At 53.8% G+C, this 20,902-nt stretch overlaps 1 protein-coding gene across 12 annotated transcripts; it reads right to left on the bottom strand.

The window, feature by feature from the left end:
- Positions 1 to 101: 101 nt before the first annotated feature.
- On the bottom strand, positions 102 to 20,040 carry SH3TC2 (SH3 domain and tetratricopeptide repeats 2). Of its 12 annotated transcripts, XM_082063472.1 has the most exons (19): positions 19,479 to 20,040; positions 17,441 to 17,670; positions 14,734 to 14,850; positions 13,479 to 13,583; positions 13,079 to 13,206; positions 11,998 to 12,103; positions 11,516 to 11,659; positions 11,216 to 11,417; positions 10,688 to 10,761; positions 9,729 to 9,924; positions 8,797 to 8,933; positions 7,821 to 7,862; positions 6,014 to 7,717; positions 5,728 to 5,908; positions 4,100 to 4,250; positions 2,630 to 2,752; positions 1,939 to 2,089; positions 1,112 to 1,308; positions 102 to 747 (listed from the first exon to the last, which is right to left on the bottom strand). In XM_082063472.1, exons 2-19 carry the CDS (start codon positions 17,538 to 17,540, stop codon positions 556 to 558), a joined length of 4,050 nt encoding a protein of 1,349 aa, XP_081919598.1. In that variant the 5' UTR covers positions 17,541 to 17,670; positions 19,479 to 20,040; the 3' UTR covers positions 102 to 555. The 12 variants fall into 12 exon arrangements, 9 of the variants coding, with proteins under 9 accessions (XP_081919598.1, XP_081919599.1, XP_081919601.1 ...); XM_082063473.1 differs by lacking the exons at positions 17,441 to 17,670; positions 19,479 to 20,040 and adding an exon at positions 15,824 to 16,012; XM_082063475.1 differs by lacking the exons at positions 17,441 to 17,670; positions 19,479 to 20,040 and adding an exon at positions 15,073 to 15,591.
- Between the last annotated feature and the right edge of the window lie 862 nt (positions 20,041 to 20,902).

Raw genomic sequence — 20,902 nt, 5'->3', positions numbered from 1 at the left:
ATTCTGCCTTGGTGGGGCTTTGTACCAAAGAAGCCCCAGGCTCTGCAGAAGAATGGGTCACTGACCTCCGCAGAGCAGACAGGACGGAAACCAGACAGGAATAAATAAAGAAGTTGCTATTCAAGTTAAAACACATTTGGCTGGGGCTGAGCTGCCCCACTGGACCTGAGGTGTGTGGGGCAGCTGGGGGGGACGGGCAGGCACATGGCAGCGCTCTCCTGCTGCTGTCCCGGGCAGGGAACTGCAGTCTGTCACTCAGCCCTGCTGCACTGCACACCCCAGCACTGCTGCTGGGGCCTCATCCTGCCAGATTCCCAGCCTCAATGTGCCACTTGGGCTGCAATGCACAGCCCTGCTCCCCAAAAATGAGGGCAGGGCCCCAGTTCTTGGTCCCTTGCCTGTCAGAGACAAGAACACCAAGTGCTGCCAGCTCCTTAGGATGTGGCGCAGGGACCTTCTGGGCCACTTGTCCTGGAGAGCACGTGGACTAGTGCCAGCGGCATGGCACGATGCTGCTTGACACCTTGGACCGGAGTCCCTGGAGTGACGGGTTGGTCAGACGATGTGGCCACCTTCGCTCAACCATCTGGGCCGGTACGTGGCACAGCCCGGTGCGCTCTCGGTCCCCTGCAGGGCCCCGGGGATGTCACCCAGCTTGGCGCGAATGACGCCTTGCAGGTCCTGGTCTCCCAGCTCGGTCGCTGCGGCGAGGGCCAGGAGGAAGTAGGCTGCTGCATCCTGTTCATCCTAACCGTAAAGGACAGGGCAGGCATTAGGAAGTGGTTTAATTGAAGGTCACAGGGTACAAGGGAGCTGGAGGAGAGGCTGGTGGTTCCAGGCAGAACCCCATGACGCCTGACTTCATTGAAATGGGTTCTGTATAGCTGCAGCCAAGTGCCAGCACTTCCTTCCAAATTGTCTTTCCCCCTTCAAAACCTGGTTGTGCCAGCATCATGTGCATTTACTCTGAAGCTGTGGATAGGATGGAGAGTCACAGGATGCAACTGTCTACACGTGTGGCTGCTCTGCCAGCATATGTGATCAACATTCTACCCCCAGCTCTCTGTAAAGACCAGAGCTCTCAACGCATCATCATGGAAAGGTTTCCTACCTTCAGTTTGTGCAGGGTCAGGTTGCCAAGGTGGCAATAGACCTTGCAGTAGTACAGGGCCTCTCCAGAGCACTGCAGCATGTTGGGACGCAAGGCGAGTGTCTTCAGGTAGCAATCTTCTGCCATCTCGTACATGTGCAGAAAATAGTAGACTGTGGCCAGGCGGTGGAATGCAACCAGCTCTTGCAATTGATCTCCTGGAAAAGAGTTGCTGATAGAGTCAGCCTGCAGTGTGCTCACAATACATGTCCAGCCCGGCACGCTGGGCTGCGTGGGGATGCATTGGCTCAGCCTGGGGGCACGGACGTCTTCATAAGGAGACACTGCGTTCAGAGAAAACAGCCATTGGCAGGGTTGCTGATACCAAGGCTGGACAGATTGCCCGGCAGTATGTCATTCAATCAGGGGATTTCTTGGGTGCCGCAAAGGGCTATTACAAGATTAGTTCCGTCTCAGACGTTTATGCTGGCATTTTGCCCATTCAAACTATTTGTATAATGGGAAGGGATGAGTTTATCAGAAGAGCCAGGGTAGAGAGGAACTGTTCAGTCCTGTGCCTTTGTCAGACTTCCCGTCCCCAGTGTAGCAACCACCGTCTGCTCAGCCGGTCCCACCACCACCACGGCACAGCAATCCCCCGTGGCCGTCCTGCAGCTCCAAAAGGGAAGGGCCTTAAAAAGATGTTACCACTTAGGATAAGAACAGGTCCATCAGTCTTATGAGAGCAGGTGATCTCCCTTTCACAGGCACACTGTTCTCATCCCAAAAGGCAACCCCATCCTCAGGACCCCGTAACTCCGGGTATCCTGCGGGTGTGCAGCACTCACCGACCCTGATGCTCAGCCTGGCTGCCAGCGTGGCAAACTCCAGCGCCTTCTCGTAGCCCTGCAGCCCGATCTGCAGCTCTGCCAGCTTATTGAACAGCCGTAGCTCTGTCTTAGTGGCCTTTAGTTTCCTGGCCAAGGGCACAGCACCTCCCTGAGGAGAGAGAAGAGTGAGTCCAAGCTGTTCCTGGGGGTATCGGTACAGCGCTGCCCACAGAGGGGTGACGGAGCAGCAGGAGATGGACCAAGGGTTTGACCTGGCAGGCAGATGTTCAGGTTCAAGTTCTAGCCCCTTCTTTCCCCTGAAAATGAGTTTCAAATCCCAGGGTGTGGTTCTCAAAACCTGAGCCCCACATCTTTGCCCTTCCTTAGGTGCCTGAAATTCTGACTCTGAGCATGTCCCCAGGAGCGACTGGCTCACACCTAACCCTGCCAGGACTTGTAAAGTAAGGACCCTGTTCCCACCTCCCAAATAATCTCTGGGGTGAGCTGCAGCCATTGCAAAATATATCTGTGCTCCAGGTTTCCCCTGCAGCGATGTTTGCAGTGTGGCACACTCAGAACCAGCTCACCCCTCTCCACCCTCTGTCCCTCCAGTCTGGCCATGCGGAGCTGCAGCCAGCCCGGGGGCAAACTCCCCATGGCCATCGCCTCGTGACAACACCAGAACAGAAACGCTGGCAGGGAACAGTACCCTATAAAACTCCACCGCTCGATCCCTGTTTCGGCTGCCACTAAAAAAGGTATCACCTGCTTTTTCATAAAGATCCATGGCCAAGGAGAAATTCTCGGATTTCAGAGCAGTCTGAATGGCTGCCTAGGAGGAAAAGGAACTGGAGTAAGGCTTGGAAAGAGACATTTGCACATAGACATTGGTGTGATTAAATAAAACCAAGTCATCATCAACGTGAGCCCCAGCACTCCAAACAGCATTGGAGGCAGGTTGGCCAGAAGGTGTGTGGGGCTGTTGTGCTGCATTTGCAAGTGATGTGTGTGACGATGGAGCCAGAAGCCAGATAACCCATCCCTGTGCGGGTCAGTGCGACAAGCTGATCAGCTGGGATATCCAACAGCATCAGGATTCAGAGCTGGGATGGCATAGCTGTCCTGGCCCTGGTCTGTCACTGCTGTGATGGAGCCAACGTGAAGATTGACGAAAGGAACAGAGAAAGGGCAGAGCCCGCAGGAGGGAGGGCAGGTATGCTGACTTCTGGGAAGAACTGTTATTTGTGCCAAATATGCGCTTGGCCTTGGTGCCACCTTCCAGCCAGAACAGGTTGTTCCTTACCCCGTGACAATTTGTCATTGCTGGTGACCTCTCCCGGGAAGGGGCCCCTCAGGGACTCAGACATGCCCTGCTGAGATCTGACGTCAACTGACCCTCCTTAATGGAAAGCCACCCCTCCTTTAGCCCCTGCTGAAAACGTGAGCCAACCTGATCTAGGGCAGGCTGGTGTGGCTGATGGGAAAGGCTTCTGTCCTTGTTCCCAACACCATGTGCCTCAGTCACCCAGCCCCACCAGTTCAGAAGTGCTGCTGGGCTAACAGGGTAAAGACCCAAAACATCATCTACACGTGTCCAGGCTGGTGCTTTGCTGGATAGTCCAGCCCAGTGCAAACCCCACCAAACCTAACCAGCCTCTGCTCTGCTCACTCCGGGCACGTCAAAGAATTTCCCATCTTAACAGAAGCTGCTCCCTGAATGAGGGAGACCTAGGATTTTATGAGCTGCTCTCCCTCTTTGCAGCTCAGCTGATAAAATAGTGATAGAGATGGAAAGAAGCCACTAGTATTCTACTCCAAGAAGTCTCCAGGCACTTTCCTGGCACCTTACCCCTTATCTATGTGCAATGGGAACCAGTCACCTGGTACCTCCAGCTTCCTTTGGCACTCCTATAGCACTTTCTTAATCAATAAATTCACTCACTTTCACCCAAGAATTCTCTAAAGCCAGCATTTGGATGGGAAGATAGGAAATTTAGTCCCAGATAATGCATGAGTGTAAGGCAACAGCCCCTCCTTCCAGCAGCAGGTTTACACTGTTCGTAAGAACTTTCTCTTCCAGGTCTGCCCTCCCCAAAAGGCTCCTACCAAGCCACACAGCTGGGATGGGGATGCAGCGAGACAGGGTGAGAATGGGACCACTCCAGCCACCTGTCCATACCTGAAAGTACATTTCCACCAGCTCATCTTCCTGCAGGAGGTAGTAGAGCCTGCCTGCCTGCAGCCAGGCCTCCGCTGCTTTCACAGTCTCCTCCAGGTCAATGAAGATCCTTAGACTCTGTTTGGTGCAGTCCAGGGACAGTCTCAAAGCCCTGTGATGGTGAAGAGGCAAAAAGCCATTGCAGGGAAATTACAGGACACCCCCAGCAACCAGCTGCAAAGCTCCCACGACACCTCCCCATTGGCGATCCTGTCTTCTCATATAGTTGCCAAAGGTTACAGACAAATGGGCAGCCACATCTCTGAGTAGTGTGTCCTGGTAAAATCGTCAAAGACTCCACGCTTTAGTGCACGTGTGTGTATCGTCTGGTAACCTTAGATCAGCCGGGGACCCCAGTACTAAGCGCAGCCGCAAGGCAGCCTGCTCCCCAAGGGGCTGCTCCCCACCACTGCTGCTTCCAGCTGATAAAGAGGGTTTTGTCCAGGTCACCTGCAAACCCTGTTTTCCTCCTACACTAAGCCCCAAAGTCACTCCCAGCTACACAGGGGAGCATAGGCAGGGACACGTTGCTTTCCAGACAGCATCTGGCACCCAAAACCACATCTGCTTATTGCTCATCCCTCAGTGCAGCCAAAGAGGCATATCCATGGGCACATGTGCAAAACCTTATAGCCCCTTTTCAAGCCCCTGGAAGGCTTGAAACCCCCCAAGAGTCCAAAGGGACAAGCAGCAGGGTGAGCCAGTGGGCTGGACATGCCAGCTGTGGCAAAGGGAGCGCCGGGCAGTGCCCAGGGCATGTTTGCTTGCTTGGTGTCTTGCCTGCTGGCAGCTGGGCTCCAGCTGTCCTTCGTGTCCAGGGAATGGGGTGCGTTGTGGTCTTAAATAGCACCGTTCACATGACAGGCGTCTGCTTCCTAAATACCTTCCCTCTGAACTCACTGTGACCTAGCATGGGAAGGTTAAGGTCCCAGTTAATGACAGCCACTCCCAATTTGTCCTTCTGGGACACGGGCTCTAGCTCTCCACTGTTTAACACATTTGCTTTCAAAAACTGAGAAAGATCTGTGGTCTGTCCAGGTCTCTTCCTTTCCCGTCCTGCCTAAACTAATCAGACACTTGCGTGTGTCAAGCAGGAGACTGAAAGGTGAGCTGATACAGGGTCTTAAGTACTTCCCTGGGGAAAATATTCCAGCAGAGATAGGAAGGGCAGACTCAGCAGCTGGAGGCTGAAGCCAGAGTTATTCAAATAAGAGATAAGGAACCTATTTTTACTGGTGAATGGTGATTAATCGCTGCAATAAGCCTCCAAAGGAAGTGACAAATTCCCTGTCATTGGGTCCCCTCCAATCAAGGCTGAATGTCCCTCTGGAAAACTGTATTGGGCCAGCCCCCAGTTCTGTCCCAACTAACAGCCCAGGGTTTGCCCAGCTGTCACGGCGCTCCGGTTGACATTGAACTGCTCCCCTTCGCACCACGAAGCTCGTTAATCTCAGCATTAACCAGCAGCCCACCTGTGGGGCAGCTAGAGCTGCTGTCTCTCTAGGGCACCCCAGGAAAACCCCTGCTCTTGCTCTGGGTGGGCAGGGACCCCACTCTAACAGCATCTAACAGCCACAGACAGCACTTACTCAGATGTGCCCAAAGCCTGGTAGAGCTGGCTGAGGGTCTGCCGAACATTGCCCTCCAGCTTCCTGTCCTGCAGCTGTTGTGTCAAAGATACCCAGTGCTTGTGGTAGGTGATGCAGGCCTGGAGATCGGGGGACACTTTGCTGTAGAAATGGCAGAGAGACTCAGTGATGTGAAGCTGACCTGCATGGTACAGGGAAGGGAAAAAGGACAGGTCAGGGGATTGCGTTAGGGACCCAACAGGGTGCTGCTCAGAGGTGAACACTGCCCTCGCAAAGCTGTACTCACTCCTCATGTTATGCCACTTCAGGGCAAAAACCAAGGCCAGTTCATAACAGAGTTTGCCATCTTCCATCCTCTGCCTGTTCACCATGGCCTGTGCTAGCCACAGCAGCACCTGCACCAACTCCATCTCCAGGTCTTCGCTTCCCTGGAGCTCAGCGTAGAGCTGAGCCGACTGGAGCAGGTAGAGCTCAGACAGCTGGTTTGCCCCATGCGAGAGGCTCAGCTGCCCCAGGTTAGCCAGGGCAATAGCCTGGTTCCTCTTGTTCCCGGTCTCCTTGGCTTTGTGCAGGGCCAGGAGATAGTTCTCTGCAGCCTTTTGCACCTGCCCTTCTCCTTTGAGGGCAATGGCCAGGAGGTTGTGCACGGCTCCACCCTGGGTCACGCCGTCTGTCCTGTGCAGAGAGCGCAAGAGCTGCCACATGATGTCTGCAGCCGGGCCCGGCTGCCTGTGCAGGAGATACATCCACCCCAAAGACAGGGAAGACGCAAAAGCCTCCTCCTCGCCCATGAGTCTGCTGAGGGTTACGGCCGTGGCTGCGTAACAAACCGCCCCGTCCAACACTCCATGCTGGAGGTACATCCTGGACAAGATGGCACACAGTGTCCTCTGGATGGGCACAGCTCTCCTCTCACAGGAGAAATGCAGTGCTTGCTTGAGGTAGAAACAAGCCAGTGCTGGGATGCTGCTCCTCTCCAGTTGGTTTCCCAAGAGCTTGGAAGCATTTTGGAGGATGAAGCCAGCTCTCCAAATGGGTGTTGGTGCCCCCTTGATGCCACTGGGAACAAACAACCTGGCAGAGGCCAGTGCGATATTTGGCAAGTACTTCTTGTCATACAGGTAGCTCAAGATGGGGGTGGCATCCAGCGGCACAGAACTAGGGCCCGGGCTGAGTAAAGTGGTGCTGAGACATTGAAGATGCTCGGTAAAGGGCAGCACTTCATCATTTTTGCCCAGTTGTAGGAAAAGCTTGACAACAAGGAAGCAGACCCGTGCCTCCAAGGGCACATTACCCACAGCAATGGCTTCCCTCAGGATGTACATCATGACTTCCAGCTCGTTCTCAGAGCTGAAGGAGTGGCCGGGCAAGCAGACAAGCAAGGCCACTGTTTTTCCCAGCAGGGAGGAGAACTTGTGTTTCATGTTCTGTTTCAAGTAGATGGAGGCCAGGTTCACGTGCAGCGCAGCAAGCAGGGGCAGGTCCCCAAAACCCCTGTCCAGGGTGCTCATGGCTTCCTCAAAGTAGACTCGGGCCTGGGATAACTTTACCTTTTTGATGCAGAGCTTACCCAAGAGGAAACAGAGCCTGACATGAGCCCAAACTGAATGAGTCCTCTTGGCCCAGTTCCTGGATGTCTCAAGGTACAAGACCAGTTCATCCTCGTCAGAGAAACCATAAAAAGTGGAATTGAGAAAGGAAAAACTGAGATCATAGAGGCTTTGAAAACTGGGCACATAACTGTCTTGGTTAAGGAAGGTCAATATGGGGTCAAAGACATCAGCATCTTCCATGTGTCCAGCATTCAGGTCAATAAAGAACTTGGGATCATCAAAATCATCCAGCTTCTCCAGGAGAAAATCTTCCAACATAGGAGGGATGGATTCACTCCCTGGGCTAGACAACTCGGAGGTGCTGGTCGTAACCACATCATTTATTTCCTCCCAAGACTGGAGCAGCTGGATATCTTTACAGCCACAGAGAACAGCCCCTGGAAAGGACAGGAAAACCATAGTGGAATGTTTTGTCATGTCAAAATTCACCCTCAGAAGTCATCATAAAAACATCCCATTCTGTCCCCTCCACATACTCACCTGATGGCACCTTTGCGAGCATGGCTGTGGGTTCAAAACCATCTACACAAAGAGACAAAGAGAAAACAAAAGGCCCAAAGCCATGGTCATTGTTAATGTGCAGACACAGTGCTGAAACCTTATTGAGATCTGCTGCTGCTCTGCTAAAGCCCAGACCTGATGTGGGAGACCAGGATCACTTCTGGCTGCAGGCACCACATGCAGCTGCAGTTTCTACCCCTCTGTCTGCTGGTGCTTGGCTCCATCTTAGACCACGAAGAACAGCTTTTAGTTGGTGGTGAGGTGGCACGAGTATAGTTACTTGGGAACAAGCAGGTCTTATTTTTCACAAGTGGATTTTACTGTATCTGCCTCTTTTAAGAGCCTTTTTGTGCATATTCAGAGGTTTCAGATATGCGAATATATCTGACAGGCTGTACCCTGGGCTCACTGCACCTGAATGGGCTGGTCTGGGCAGTTTCCTGAACCCCAGGAGATCGCAGGCTCAGGCCTGCATGGCCACATTGTGTTTCTGGGTAGTGAGAAAGCAAGAAATTGAGATAATTAGCTGTGGACCAAAACCACACAGCAAGCATAGAGAACCTCAAAAGTGCACCCAGGAATCCCGCCCTCCTGGCTCCTGCTGTGGGCATGGAGATGATGTCACCTGCCACTTTAGCTGTGTATCCCACTCCATATACACCCAAAGGTCAGACAGCAGCAGGGGACCTGCTGTAGGTAGGGACCTACAGCCATGAGCAGTCAAGAGCAGCATCTGCCAGGGTGAACCACAGCTGAGGAGCTGCTCTGGAAGCAGAGAAGACCCCTGCAAACTGCAGTGTGGCATGGTCCATCCCTTGAGGGTATCTACAGCCTTCACAACCAGGCTGAGCAGAGGGCATGGAGGTCGTGTCCCCCGCAAAGCCCTGAGCGTGGAGCTCTTTAGACACCATGCAGCATTGCTGCCATGGAGCACATCAGGAGCGGGGAAGCTCACCCAGGCGGTACACAGAGGTGATGTCAGTGCGTGCCAGGTCACCGAGGAGGGTAGTGACGTGCTGCTCGCCACCATTGCAGGGGATGCGCAGGAGCGGGGCCTTTTCTTCTTCGCTCAGAAACACTGAGCCCTTTCCCCTAGGTTGAGACAGACATCATGGGAAACAGTCAGTGTGTCCCTATCCCCTGACACTACAGCTGTCCTGTGGGATGGCTTTTCCCACCCTTCCTCTTCCTCCCAGTAGAAAAGTTCTGCAGATGAATACAAGAGTCCGGACACCTTCCCCATTAGGGCTCTCAAATCCAGCCTCTCCAGGGAGGGTGCAAGAGGAAGGGACCTAGTGGTCATTTTTGTCTCCAGAAGCCCTCTCTGAGGCCAGGGACTCATCTGATCTCCTCTCTGTTCTCTGTAGTGTCAGAGAAAAGTGCCTAAGGCTTACCTGGAGTGAGCCTAACCCAGAAAAGCCCAACAGACCTAGCAACAGGTTAAGGCCTCATCCCCCCACACACACTCTTGGAGGAGAAGCCTCAGCAGTGATCACTCTCCACACCCTTGCCAGGCTCACAGCCCTTCAGACAAAGCTACAAAGTCAAGAACATTTCCAGGTGAAACTCTGAAGCCAGGTTGTCTGGTACACAGATGTCCTGGGCTGCCTTAACACAAAGCCAGGTCTAGCCCAGGGCCAGAGCTGTTACTCTCCAACAATCACCAGTGGCAAGTGGAATATGATTGCTTCATCTGGGCAGAGATTCCTGCAGCCTGTTGGCAGCAGAGCCTGGCCAGTGCTTCTGGATAGACCCCAAATGGATCCTCTATGAAGGCCTTGCAAAGCACATTACTTGCTCTGGACTCTCACATAGTCTTGCGTTGATACTTGGAGTATCCCTTTCCTTCTGAGTTTAAATTAATCTAGATAGTAGCATTAAACTTACAGAGGTTCACAAGCCTTGGAATTTATGTATTGGGTAGAGACAAAGCCGATGGTCCCACTGCTGAGGGATTTGCCCACAAACCACGGGAGTCCTGGAATGAGGAAGCCGATGACTTCTATGCTGTCCCCTTTGGAGAAACTCAGTTCATCCCATGCTGCTCCTCTGTGGTCCTCTGTGGCTGTGCATCTGCCTTTGACTGGGAAACCAAGGCAAACAAGGGCATTTCAGTGTGAGGCCCCTGTTAAAGCTTCCTCGCTGGAAAGACTTGGTCAAGGAGGGACCATGATTTCAGCTTGAGAAGGCTGCCTCTCAGTCCCCTAAAACTTATTGTGCTCTCGGACTGCAGCTTCTTCTTGAGAAGAGGATTATAATGAAATACACTAGAGGTTGGGATAAACGCCATGCAGCCAAAGACTGAAACCTCTGAGAGCTGCAGTATGGAAGGTGGCTGGGAACATGGGGCTTCACAGAGGCTGTGCTGTCTCAACTCTCTGCCAGGAGTGACATCTTTAACGGCACAAATGTCCATCACACTACACACCAAATTCACACCTGCAGTGACCTCCTGTGGCCAGCAAGCTCTGAACAGTGCCCATGTTCAGGTGGGAATGGCCTGGGGCTAATTGGTGAATGGGGGGCACAATGAAGCCTAATTATTTAAAACTTCAGTCCTGAAAGAATTAAAGGAGAGATAAAATTGCAGCAGAATAGAAAAAACTAGTGGCAGAGGGATGCCACCAGCAGCCTTCTGTGTTCTTCAGATCACCCTTTTAAGAACATGCAATTTTCAAGCTCTGTTTTCCATTCAAGAGAGTTAGAGCATTCCCTTAGAGCACCTTGCATTGGAGTGTTATTGTCAGAGCAAGAGACAGACCCTTTGCATTTGTGGCCAAACCCAGGTTTGCAAGGGCCGTGCCCTTCCCTGGGAAGGGCAGCTGCGTTACACAGGTATCACTCACCAACTGGCTGAGAGGTTGTCCCACTGATCTCCTGGGAGATGCCAAAACTCACAGTATAATTCTTCAGGAACCACCTGCAAGGCAAAGGGGAACCACACTGGTCCTTTCTGAGCAGTTCTGTCCTCAGGCCACCACCAGGGATGGTCTCACATGAGCAGGACAGATGTTCTGTCCCCCCGGAGTGCCGGAGCTGCTATGGGCCCCACTTGGACTGCTATTGCCTAAGTCTTGGGCTATGTTTTTTCTCCCAGGTATTCACCTGTAAATCACAAATAATCTCCTGTATGACCTAAATCAATATCATACAAGAATGATAACTGAAGCATATCCTTGCTCTGTCCCATTAACAGGACCTGAATTGGTTCCAGTGGTTGTCTTTATGCATAATGTATATCCTCATGACATTGTGTAACTCTTTCCCATTGCCAGAGGCAGGCAGAGTGTCTCACCCCAGGCTTGGTGCTAGCTCATACTCAGGATCTGGAAAGGATCTTGGCTTGATCACTAGTAATTGGCCAGTCTACTTACTGGTAAAATGGCTGAGTTATTGGCTCCAGAGCTGACAGAGGCACCAGACCTCGTTGACCTGTCAGTAAGGACATTCCTTCCCACTTGGACTCCTCTCCAATGCTCTTCACGTGGATCAGCATGTTCTCGCAGAGCTGCAGACCTTCCTCTCCCTCCTGCTCTGGCTGCCAGGCACTGGGCACTGCTCTGGAAAAAAAGTTACCTGCAGATAGAAGGAGTCATGGCCAGGTCAATGGCAACAGTGCAAGACACAGCTACAACACAGCCCTGCTGAGATGCTTTAGAGAAGTCCCTCCTCACCTTCCTGGAGGAGCAGACCCCTATATATGGCAGCCAGGCGATCTTCATCCACAGTAACTCTGACCTCTGTGTCCTCCATCAGAGCACAGTTTAGCCAGTACTCCTGGTCAAAGAGAAGCTGCTCCAAACAGCTGCCCACATACCCTAAGAAAGCAAGAGAGAAAGCAGTGCTAGCACCCCTCCTCATTGTGCGGGGTGACATGCTCTTCAGATGTCTCCCAGTCTGCCATAAATGAGGCAACAGCCTCTAATTCGGTCTCCATCCCCAAAATGCAACAGAGGCATCACCCAAAAGGCATCCTTCCTGGGTCTCTCTGATGCAGACAGCGGTTTCATAAATCTGCAGATGGACACCAAGGATTTCTAACTCATATTCTTTATCTGTCTACCCTGTTACGTCACTGGGTTTTGGGTGTCAAATAATTCTTTCTCCAAAGCCACTTATTGCACTGTTCAGATCTCCCATACCTTGAAAACATTACCTAAAGTCAAATACGTGGAAAACTTCCAGACTTCTTCTAGGGTTTTGAAGGTGAGGATGAACCGATCCTCCTGTGCTTGCATACAGACCAGCCTGGCTGACAGCTCCTACACTCGGAAGACAAAGCAAGATTAAGGGACGGTCCTGGGACTCTGAGAGGGGGTATCCTTTTCAGCATGGGAGTAATATTAGACCCTGGAATGAGACTAGGCACTCATCTATGGGCATAGTTGAGACCGAAGGTGTGTGAGTGGGTTGCCTGGGGTTAACAGGAGGGTGGTTCAGCCACCTGAGTCCTTCAGCCAGGAGGGATGGAGCACCTGCCGACAGCTCCCCACGGTGCAGCAATGGGAGGGCAAAGAAGCTCCACCTCCTCCTACAAATCTTTTCCCCTGTAGCGCACAACAGGACCACCGTGCTTTTGAAATCCAGACACCTGAACCATACCAGCCATGTTAATGTTCAGTCAGGGCAGCTACAGCTTCCAAAGTGCAGCTCTGAGGCCACAAGCAGTGGCTGTGCCTCGAGGGAGCAGCTTTCCTTTCGCTCTTGCTGGCACTGGTCTGTCTGCACTGTTCCACATCTTCTGGGAAGTTCTGCAGGGAGCCCTGAGGAGCCAGGGCCTTAGAAACCAGCAGGGAAGGAGAGTTCGGTCCAAGAAACGTCTCTATACCTATGGCGGTTTTTCTGTGTGAAGGCAAATACTCTGAGAACCCCTGTGCATGTCCAAAGATGCCACCTCCATTGGGAACCTGGTTCTGGTGTACAGCTTTGGTGATCCCAGCCCTGTGAAACGCCAGCTATTTAGACTCACCCCTGGGCTATCTGTGTGATCCCTCAGGCAGCTCAGAGACTCCAGTATGAGGGTTCTGACACGAGGCTCAACTTTGTATCTGCCTCTTACCAGTTCATTTCCCCCATCATTCTGGTCTCCAGCAGAGTCCCTGTGTGCAGGAACACACCCTGCAGCAGCATCCTTGGAGAAGCTTCTCTTTCTTGGCTGGTTTGATGTCCTATCACACACCCCATCACGTCAGGAGCCTCCCAGTACACGTTCTGCCCTACCAGGCTGGGTGTCCTACCTTGAACAGGGCACAAACGCCTCTGTCGTCACTCTCCAAGGCCCACAGCTTCTTTCTGGCTGCTTCCTGGAGCTGGGAATTGAGGCACCGGGAGGAGCGGCTCTCAACGGAGAAGAAGAGTGAAATCTCTAGAAAAGGAAATGTGAAGGGTTAAGGGGGAGAAGGAGCTCCACACCACACGGCATCGACTCCACCGCACCACCTCCCTGTAGCCAGCCCCACCAGTGCCTCCAGCCCTCGCCCGGTTGTGATGCTCAAACAACACAAACGCAGTCTGTCATCCTGCCCCAGAGCCAAGATGAGAAACTCAAGCGACGACAGGAGCTCGGTTAGCTGCAGTGCCAGATCTTGCTACATTCAACTACTGGAAACCTGAGTGATGCCCAAGGCAGCATCCTACCTGGTGGAAACCCCTCCTCGACAGCCAGCAGCACCGAGGGGGTGTCCGGTGGACTTTCTGCTGCCTTGGTAGCGGGGTCGCTTGGCTCCGATGTACCAACCTTACCTAGCAAGGAGGGGGGACACAGAAGAGCTGCTGTCAAATTTTGTGGCAAAGGTCTATGATGTTGTCCCTAACCATGCCTCCTGAAAGCAAAGCCCATGGTTGCACTGCAGATCTGGCTGGGGACTGTGCGAATCTGGTATCACTCTACAATCATACTCAAGGGTGGAGGCAAGATCCACGGGACTGGTGTGTCCTAACTACCCGATCCCCTTGATGATTGGCTTCTTTCCAGTGCTGGAGTGGCTTTGAAGTGAGGGGACTTTTCCTCCTTGCTCTTGGGACAGACCCTCGCTGAGCAGATCTGGTAGAAGCATGACCCCATGGCACAGAGGGTGTTTTTGGAGGAGAACTCAGAGCAAGAGCACTTCCCCAGCACGGGAGAGCCAAGGACTTGCAAAACTCTTTGCTCATCAGTTTGACAGTCAAAATGAGATTTTCTCCCCTGCTTGCTCTGGTCGGTATCTGAAATCCAAGCTGCATACTCTATGCTTCACACATTGTCAACTATTGCTATAAAGGATTCGAGAACTGAAACTTCAGCTGGTAATTATGTTAATGAAAGCTGAGGCACATAAAAACCCTGCTTGCCCTTCCACAGCTGTATTGGCTGTGGAGGGATAACAAGATTAAAACCCAGTTTTTGTCAGTGATTAGATTGGATTTGTAAGACAAACATGTACCCAGAGATCTGGAGCTGGAACATGCAGCAGCTTTTCTAAGTCACTTCTGTGACCATAACTGTACTCTACAGTTCTTTTTATTGAGCCAGCTTTGCTAGTCAGTAATATAAACTGTTATTTGCACTCAGAATTATAATCCTTAGTTATAGTTAGCAGTGGAAAAGAATGGCTCAAGGCTGGACACATAAAGTATGAGCTTTTCTTTGAAACAAAAGGCTCTACATTTCTCAACAGCTGATTTGAACACACTTAACAAAGGACTTCATCCAGCACACATGGCAGAAAGGGAGACAGGGAAGCAAAACGAGCCAGAGCTAAACCCAAACTGGCTCCTGCCTGGGCTGGGCTTGCCTGCCGCTTGCTTCACTCCTCCCTCCCCTCCTCTCCTCCCGGCAGACCCGGGTGGGTTCTGCTGGGTTTGGCAGGGCCTGGTGGGCAGGGGCTGGTTCCCCTTCCCCGGGGACAGGTACCTGATGCCATGGTCTTCTCCCGACACCATCTTCCCTGGCACTCGGCTGCGGCGTGATGCAGGTCCCAGCGCGGCAGGAGCACAGGCGAGCGGGGGCAGCAGGAGTCACACTCTTCGCCTGGGGAAGACAGGTGGTGGGGAGAGGCGTTCAGATCCCCTGCAGGATGCTCCCTGCCTGAGAGGTCTCCATTTGATGTGCCAAAGGAGGTGGCAGGTTGGACACTGCTGCTGTTGTCTCTGCTAGCAGCATGGCAAAGCATGCCGGTGGGTCTCGAGCCAGGCAGGGGCCAGGGCTCGCTTGGGTGAGAGGAAAAATGGGTTTACTCCCTGCTGCACTCACCGATTCAGTGTTTATTTTTGTTAGGGCCAGGCTCAGAAAGGGAACTGAGAGTATTTTCAAGAGACCAATTGGAATTGCTGGTGGGGAGCTGTTCCCGGTCATGTCAGTGACTCATTTACCTCCCCGGTGTGTTTTGTAACAGTGGTCAGGAAACAGCCCCAGCCCGGAGCCGAGCGCAGGTCCCAGTGCCCAGGGCTGCGGTCCCAACAGCCGCGGCTCAAGTGCTCCTGGCACCCGCTGGCACCGGCTCTCCCGGGGGACGCGTGGCCACAGCTCCTGGCCCTGAGCCACCTCCCTCCTCCAGCCCGTTAGCACAGCCCCATTAGCTCATTCCTGCACACCAGGACGGGAATCGCGTGTCGGGGGCTGCCAGCACCCCAAGGGCTCTGCAAGCCTTGCAGTGCTTGGGGTGCTGCTGGGCAGCAGTGGCAGCAGGACAGGGGTGGCAAGGTGGGCACTGAAAAACCAACAGCATGGGAATAAAACAATCCCCTAAGTTACCCTCTCCCCTCCCTGGCAAAAATGTTCTGCCTCATCCCCCACACACCCAAATCTAGCGATGCAGCAAGCACCCGTTAAGAGGAGGGGACAGCAGTGGCCGCCTTGGGAAATGCAGGCAAGCCACCAAAGTGAGCCAGTGCTCAGCGTCAGTCTCCCCAGCAGCCCCAGCAGCGGGGTGAGCTCTGCAGCCTCAGCTCTCACAGCCCCGCTCGGACAGGGCAGGGCTGTGGCATCCCCACAGGCAGCTTACCTGTGCACCCCAGGGACAGGTCCTGGCGACAGGGGGTCCCCAGGCAGCAGCCCATGTGTCCAGCGACCCCGCCAGCCCTGAGCTGGCAGGTGCTGCGGGGCGAGTGGCCGCTCGCTGCCCGGCCGGCACCGCGGCTCGGCCCCAGCGTCAATGCACAATGCGCCTTTTGACCGGCACCGGCTGCCGGCGAGGCGGGGGCGATGGGCACGGAGTCACGGAATGGTTTGGGATAGAATCATAGAATCATAGCACCATTTAGGCTAGAAGAGACCTTTAAAATCATCAGGTCCAATCAGAAACCTCACACTGCCAAGTCTACCACTAAACCATGTCCCAAAGTGCCATAGTTATGTGTCTTTTAAATACCTCCAGGGATGGTCACTCCACCACTTCCCTGGGCAGCCTGTTCCTATGCTCGACAGCCCTTTCCATGAAGAAATTTTTCCTTTTCTGAGCACTGAAAACTCTTTAATTTCATTATCACTTTGCCCAAGTTGTTCTCCAACCATCATATCACCCACAAGTCCTCCTCTGTTCACAAACAACAGGTCCAGTGGGCACCTTCCCTGGTTGGCTCACTGGTCAGTTGTCTCAGGAATTTGTCTTCCGCACAATCCAGGAAACCCCAAGACCGTTTCCTCTGTATTGTATTTCCAGCAGAAATCTGGTAAATTGAAGTCCCCCAAGAGACCTTAAAAGACCTTTTTCCAACTCCCCTGCCACGGACAGGAACACCTTCCACTAGACCAGGTTGCTTAAAGCCCCATCCAACCTGACCTTGAACCCTTCCATGGATGGGGCATCCACAGCTTCTCTGGGTAACCTGTTCCAGTGTCTCACCACTGTCAAAGTAAAGAATTTCGTCCTAATGTCTAATCTAAATCTACACTCTTTCAGTTTAAAACCATTGCCTCTTGTCCCGTCACTACAGGCCCTACTAAAAAGCCTCTCTCCGTCCTTCTTATAAGCCCCTTTAGGTAATGGAAGGCTGAAAAAAGGTCTCCCTGGAATCTTCTCCGCTTTTCTTCCTAGGAGAGGGGTTCCAGCCCTGCAATCATTTTCATGGCCCTCCTTTGGATCCTCTCTAACAGATCCATGTATTTCTTGTGCTGGGGGTCGCAGCGCTGGGCACAGAACTCCTGATGCTCTCAACCCCCCGTGCCGGCCCTGCCATTGCCCTGGCTCCGCTCACCCTTGCCTTTGGGAGCGTGTCGCCCAGCCCACGTGGCACATTCCTCTCATTCCTCCTGCCCGCCGCGGCATGGGGAGCCCTGTGCTCAGACGAGCCTGCCTGAGCTTCCCGCTGGCCCCTTCAGTGCTGATCTCCTCACACCTCCAAAGGCCACTCTGTTCCTGACACCGTGGCCGGCACCTGCCTCACCTGCGGGGACACCCATCAGCATCCCCCATCCAGGGCTGTCTGTGCAGCTGGTCCTGGGCCACCTTCCTGCCCGGCCGAGCGGGCGCTCTCCCTGTTTCACAGCGATGGCAGCTGGCAGCACTGCCCGCTCCACACTAACCTCAGCGGAGCAGAGCGATGTCCAGGCAAGCCACACACAAGTTCTCTGCAAGCACAGAAGCCGTGTGCTCCTGCAGGGCTTGTAGGGTTCATCTCACCTCTGAGATCTGAACTGTCTGAACCCCAGATGCCAACAGCAGGAGGGACCGATTCGGCTGCTGCGTGGGATCCCTTGGGCTGCCCAGGGTCGAGTCTCATTCCCTCTTCGCTCACATGCTCTGACCTTCCCCAGCCTCCAGGACCAGGACTCAGGACCAGCTGTGTGGTCTCACTGAGCTACAGATGGCAGATGTTCGCAGAGCACCTCTGGGGAAGAGCAACACAGCCCCTGCAAAATAAAACCCAAAAGGTCTAGGGAGAGAAGTCACAGATAGGGAAGTCTTCTCAGGGATTGGTCTTTGCTTCGGCAACCTGCCAATGCCACTGTCACAACAGCAGTGACCTGTTTGCTGTGGTGTGCTCAGGAGCATCGCTGGCTCTCCCAGGCAGCCAGGCTGCATCCCAATGCACGGCAGGGCCTTGAGCTTCTCCAGAGTAGTGAGTAATTACTCCAGTGAGTCATTTCTCACCAGACAGATTCATGGAGCTGGCTAGGAAACTTCTAACGAAAGCAAAGTCAAACCAAAAGGCTCTGCAGGAAGGCTGCACTGAGCGACGCCTCCATGCAGTCCTGGCCAGGCACCAGCCTGCCAGCCAAGAAGGCTGAAGGAGTGGGGATTTCTAGTCCTCATCAGAGAAACCAGATGCTGAAATGTTGAGGTCACTTCAGCCCCAGACATTGGGGTGCAGAGCACTGCAGCTCTCTGCTGGCGTGCTGAAGTCAAGCTGATGTTTCCCGTGCCAAGCTGTGCAGCTGCGGGACCTGCAGGAAGGTGAGCTGCTGGGACAGGCCAGCGCTGCCCTCCCTGTGGCAAGCACACTGTCTGTTCCTGTTGCACGTCGCCCCTGGAAAGCTCCGCATTTAGAAAACTCCCTCAGTCAACCTCGGGATGCTCTGAAGGTGCAGGAATGGGAGGGGGAGTTCAGATCCAGACACGGGTTTCTGCCTGCCTGTGCTCCAAGCACACAACCTGAGTTTCAGTGATGGAGTCAGGCACATCTGTGCATGAAAGATGGTGCTGTTTTGGGCCCATGCTGTCAAAGCGGTCAGCACTCGAACAGGGCAGGTGTTTTCTGACAAAGATTTTTGCTTCACTTAGAACGCTGTTGGTTTTAGCCATACCTGCTCACCAATTAGCATCAAATTCTTCTACCCATATTATATTTTTTAAATCAACTGGATGGTATGTTTCATTTTCTAAACAAAAACGTCCTTCTTAGTAGTTTTGAAATTTCTCTTTTCTTTTACCTAGATAACTTAGTGACCAAACCCACCCCTCTACCCTCTTGTTTGATCAGAATTTTGCTTTTAGCCAGCAACCCAAACACCTCTAGTTCCACTGCCTGCCCTGCTGCTTACCACCCCTGGAGAGCCCCCGTTGCTGCTGCTGAAGCCCTCAGCCTGCCCTCCCTGGTAAAGCCCAGCCCTAGTAAGTTCAGAAACAGTTTCCTGAGGGTCTCAGGCTGTGCTGGCTGGGGGTCTCTGCCCATCCCAGCTCTCCAGGGTCTCTGCTCCCTCTGTGCAGCTGGTGTGGCCATGCCAGCCGGGCAGCCCCTGCAGCTCACCAGCTGGCCGTGGTTCCCTCCCCAGGGCACAAAACAGGAGGCAGGGTGCCTGCCTGGGCACCCTTTGTCTAGGGGACATAGCTTTGGGGACACTGTCAGCCTCCAGGGCTGCCACACAGCAGCACCCTTCCCCGGGACCAAATCCGCTCTCCTAAACCCAACATGTCTGCTGTGCTTTCTCCTTTGCTTCTCCCATCAGCTCCTGGGTAGAAAGGACCCAAACCAAACCTGTCCTTCCCCAGTGTGCTCATCACCATCACATCTGAGCCTCCAGTTCAGCCAAGACTAAAAATGCAAACTCTCTGCCCCAACCTGGATGTACTGAGCTGTGTCCCTGTGCCGGACCGCTCCAGCCGCCTGCAACCGCCACGTCCCAGCTGTGTTTGCTCAGCTGAGGACCAAGGACACAGGCATGCGACCAGCACCCAGCGAGACCCGGCATGGCAGAGCGGTGCGAGCGGCTGTACTGACCTGCTCCTCCGCACACGCCTGCACGGGGCCCCTTGCTCTGCTCCCCAGCACCGCTTTCCTCCCAGAGAACTCTTGGCCATGAAGCTCCAAACTCTCCAAGCCGCGTCCCCCAGGGGAACGCTCCCGGCGCCGGGACGCGGTGCGCACCGCCTGTGTGCACGGGGCTGTGTACGTGTTTGCAAGGCGGGCGAGCGTGCCCAGCGCCGCCACTCCCTCGCACAGGGAAAGGAATTTCTTCCAAGAGCAGCTTATCATCTTGGGAACCTCCGCTTCCTAGCAGAGCCGCCGGCGCGGAGGTCAATGAGTTACCCGGAGTTATGCTATAAACAGCCCGGCACACCAGCAGATCGCCGGCTCCCCAGGGGAAGCACAAACGCCCAGGCACCACCTTCGCCCTGGCTCTGCGGTAAACAAGATCCAGCAGGGCTGCCGAGGGGCACGGCATCAGCAGAGCTCAGCGCAAGCGTGGCTGTACTGGCCACAGCTCCCTCCTGTTGCGAGCGGCTGCTTTGCATGAGCAGCCTCTCCCGGACTCACCTGTCCCTGCTCCCAGCCCCGGTGTCGTGTCCTCGGGACCTTCTGTCCTCGCTGTGCACCGGCTGCCTCTGACACAGCAAAGCCCAGGGAGCGGCTCTACCTGCACCACGGTCCGAAGAGCTGGGCTCTGAAGCCCCCTTGTGCTCTGACCAAATGCAAATACAGACACACAGAACAAGAGATCTGTGGACCCAGCGGTATTTGTGCACTCCGGCTAAACTCCGCTAACAGGGCTAGCAGAGATTTTTTTTTTTTTTCTTTTGAAAACAATGAAAGAGTTAATATTGAGCTTTTCTAACATTCCCATTTCCTTCTGGGAGCGCTCAGAAGTTGACCATTCTTTGGCAGGTTCAATACGAAGCCTCCTTGCTTTTCACTTTGTTATTTAAAAATGAACCTGAAAGAAAAAGGAAATCAGCATAAACCTGACTTCAGTCGGGGAAAAAAGTAAACAAACAAGATGAAACGTTTTGTTTCAGGTCAAACAAACTCCTGTTTCTTGTTTTTGAATCTCTGACATGGGTGGGGGGGCCTGTTTTGGGGTCAGGTGGAGCAGTGCTGTCCTGCCCTCCTCTGAAAGCCCACCCAGCCCAAGCAGCGACTGCAGCCAGGGGAGCCGTGGCGACTTTGCCAAGAGTGGGGACTTTGGCAGCAGTGAGTGGGGCCAGCAGGGACATTTCCTCATTCCTGCACTCTTTGCTTTTGCTTTCGCCCTCTGCAAACGGGCTCAGAGCAGTGATAAGCACCTGCCCCTGCCATGCCCCCCCGTGATCCTCGGCCCTTCAGGCTGCCCTCCAGCGCCTGCCTGCTGGGGTGGGGGGACAGGGACCTGTCCCCACGTATCTCCACTCATACGTTGCATGCCCAAGGCTGGGTGGCGTTGGGAC

The sequence above is a fragment of the Streptopelia decaocto genome (genome assembly GCF_964273445.1).
Source record: "Streptopelia decaocto genome assembly, chromosome: 12".
NCBI classification, from domain to species: Eukaryota; Metazoa; Chordata; class Aves; order Columbiformes; family Columbidae; genus Streptopelia; species Streptopelia decaocto.
The sequence above is the reverse complement of the archived record's forward strand: the minus strand, read 5'-3'. Positions and strand labels throughout refer to the sequence as shown.

Bases quoted from the DNA above. Each gene is read 5' to 3' on its own strand.
- SH3TC2 (XM_082063468.1), bottom strand. From the start codon at position 14,992: ATGCTTTGCCATGCTGCTAGCAGAGACAACAGCAGCAGTGTCCAACCT. The intron at 13,584-14,733 runs GTACCTGTCCCC...CCTCCTTGCTAG, and splicing joins GGAGAAGACCATGGCATCAG to GTAAGGTTGGTACATCGGAG. The intron at 5,909-6,013 runs GTGAGTACAGCT...TGTACCATGCAG, and splicing joins GAAGTGGCATAACATGAGGA to GTCAGCTTCACATCACTGAG.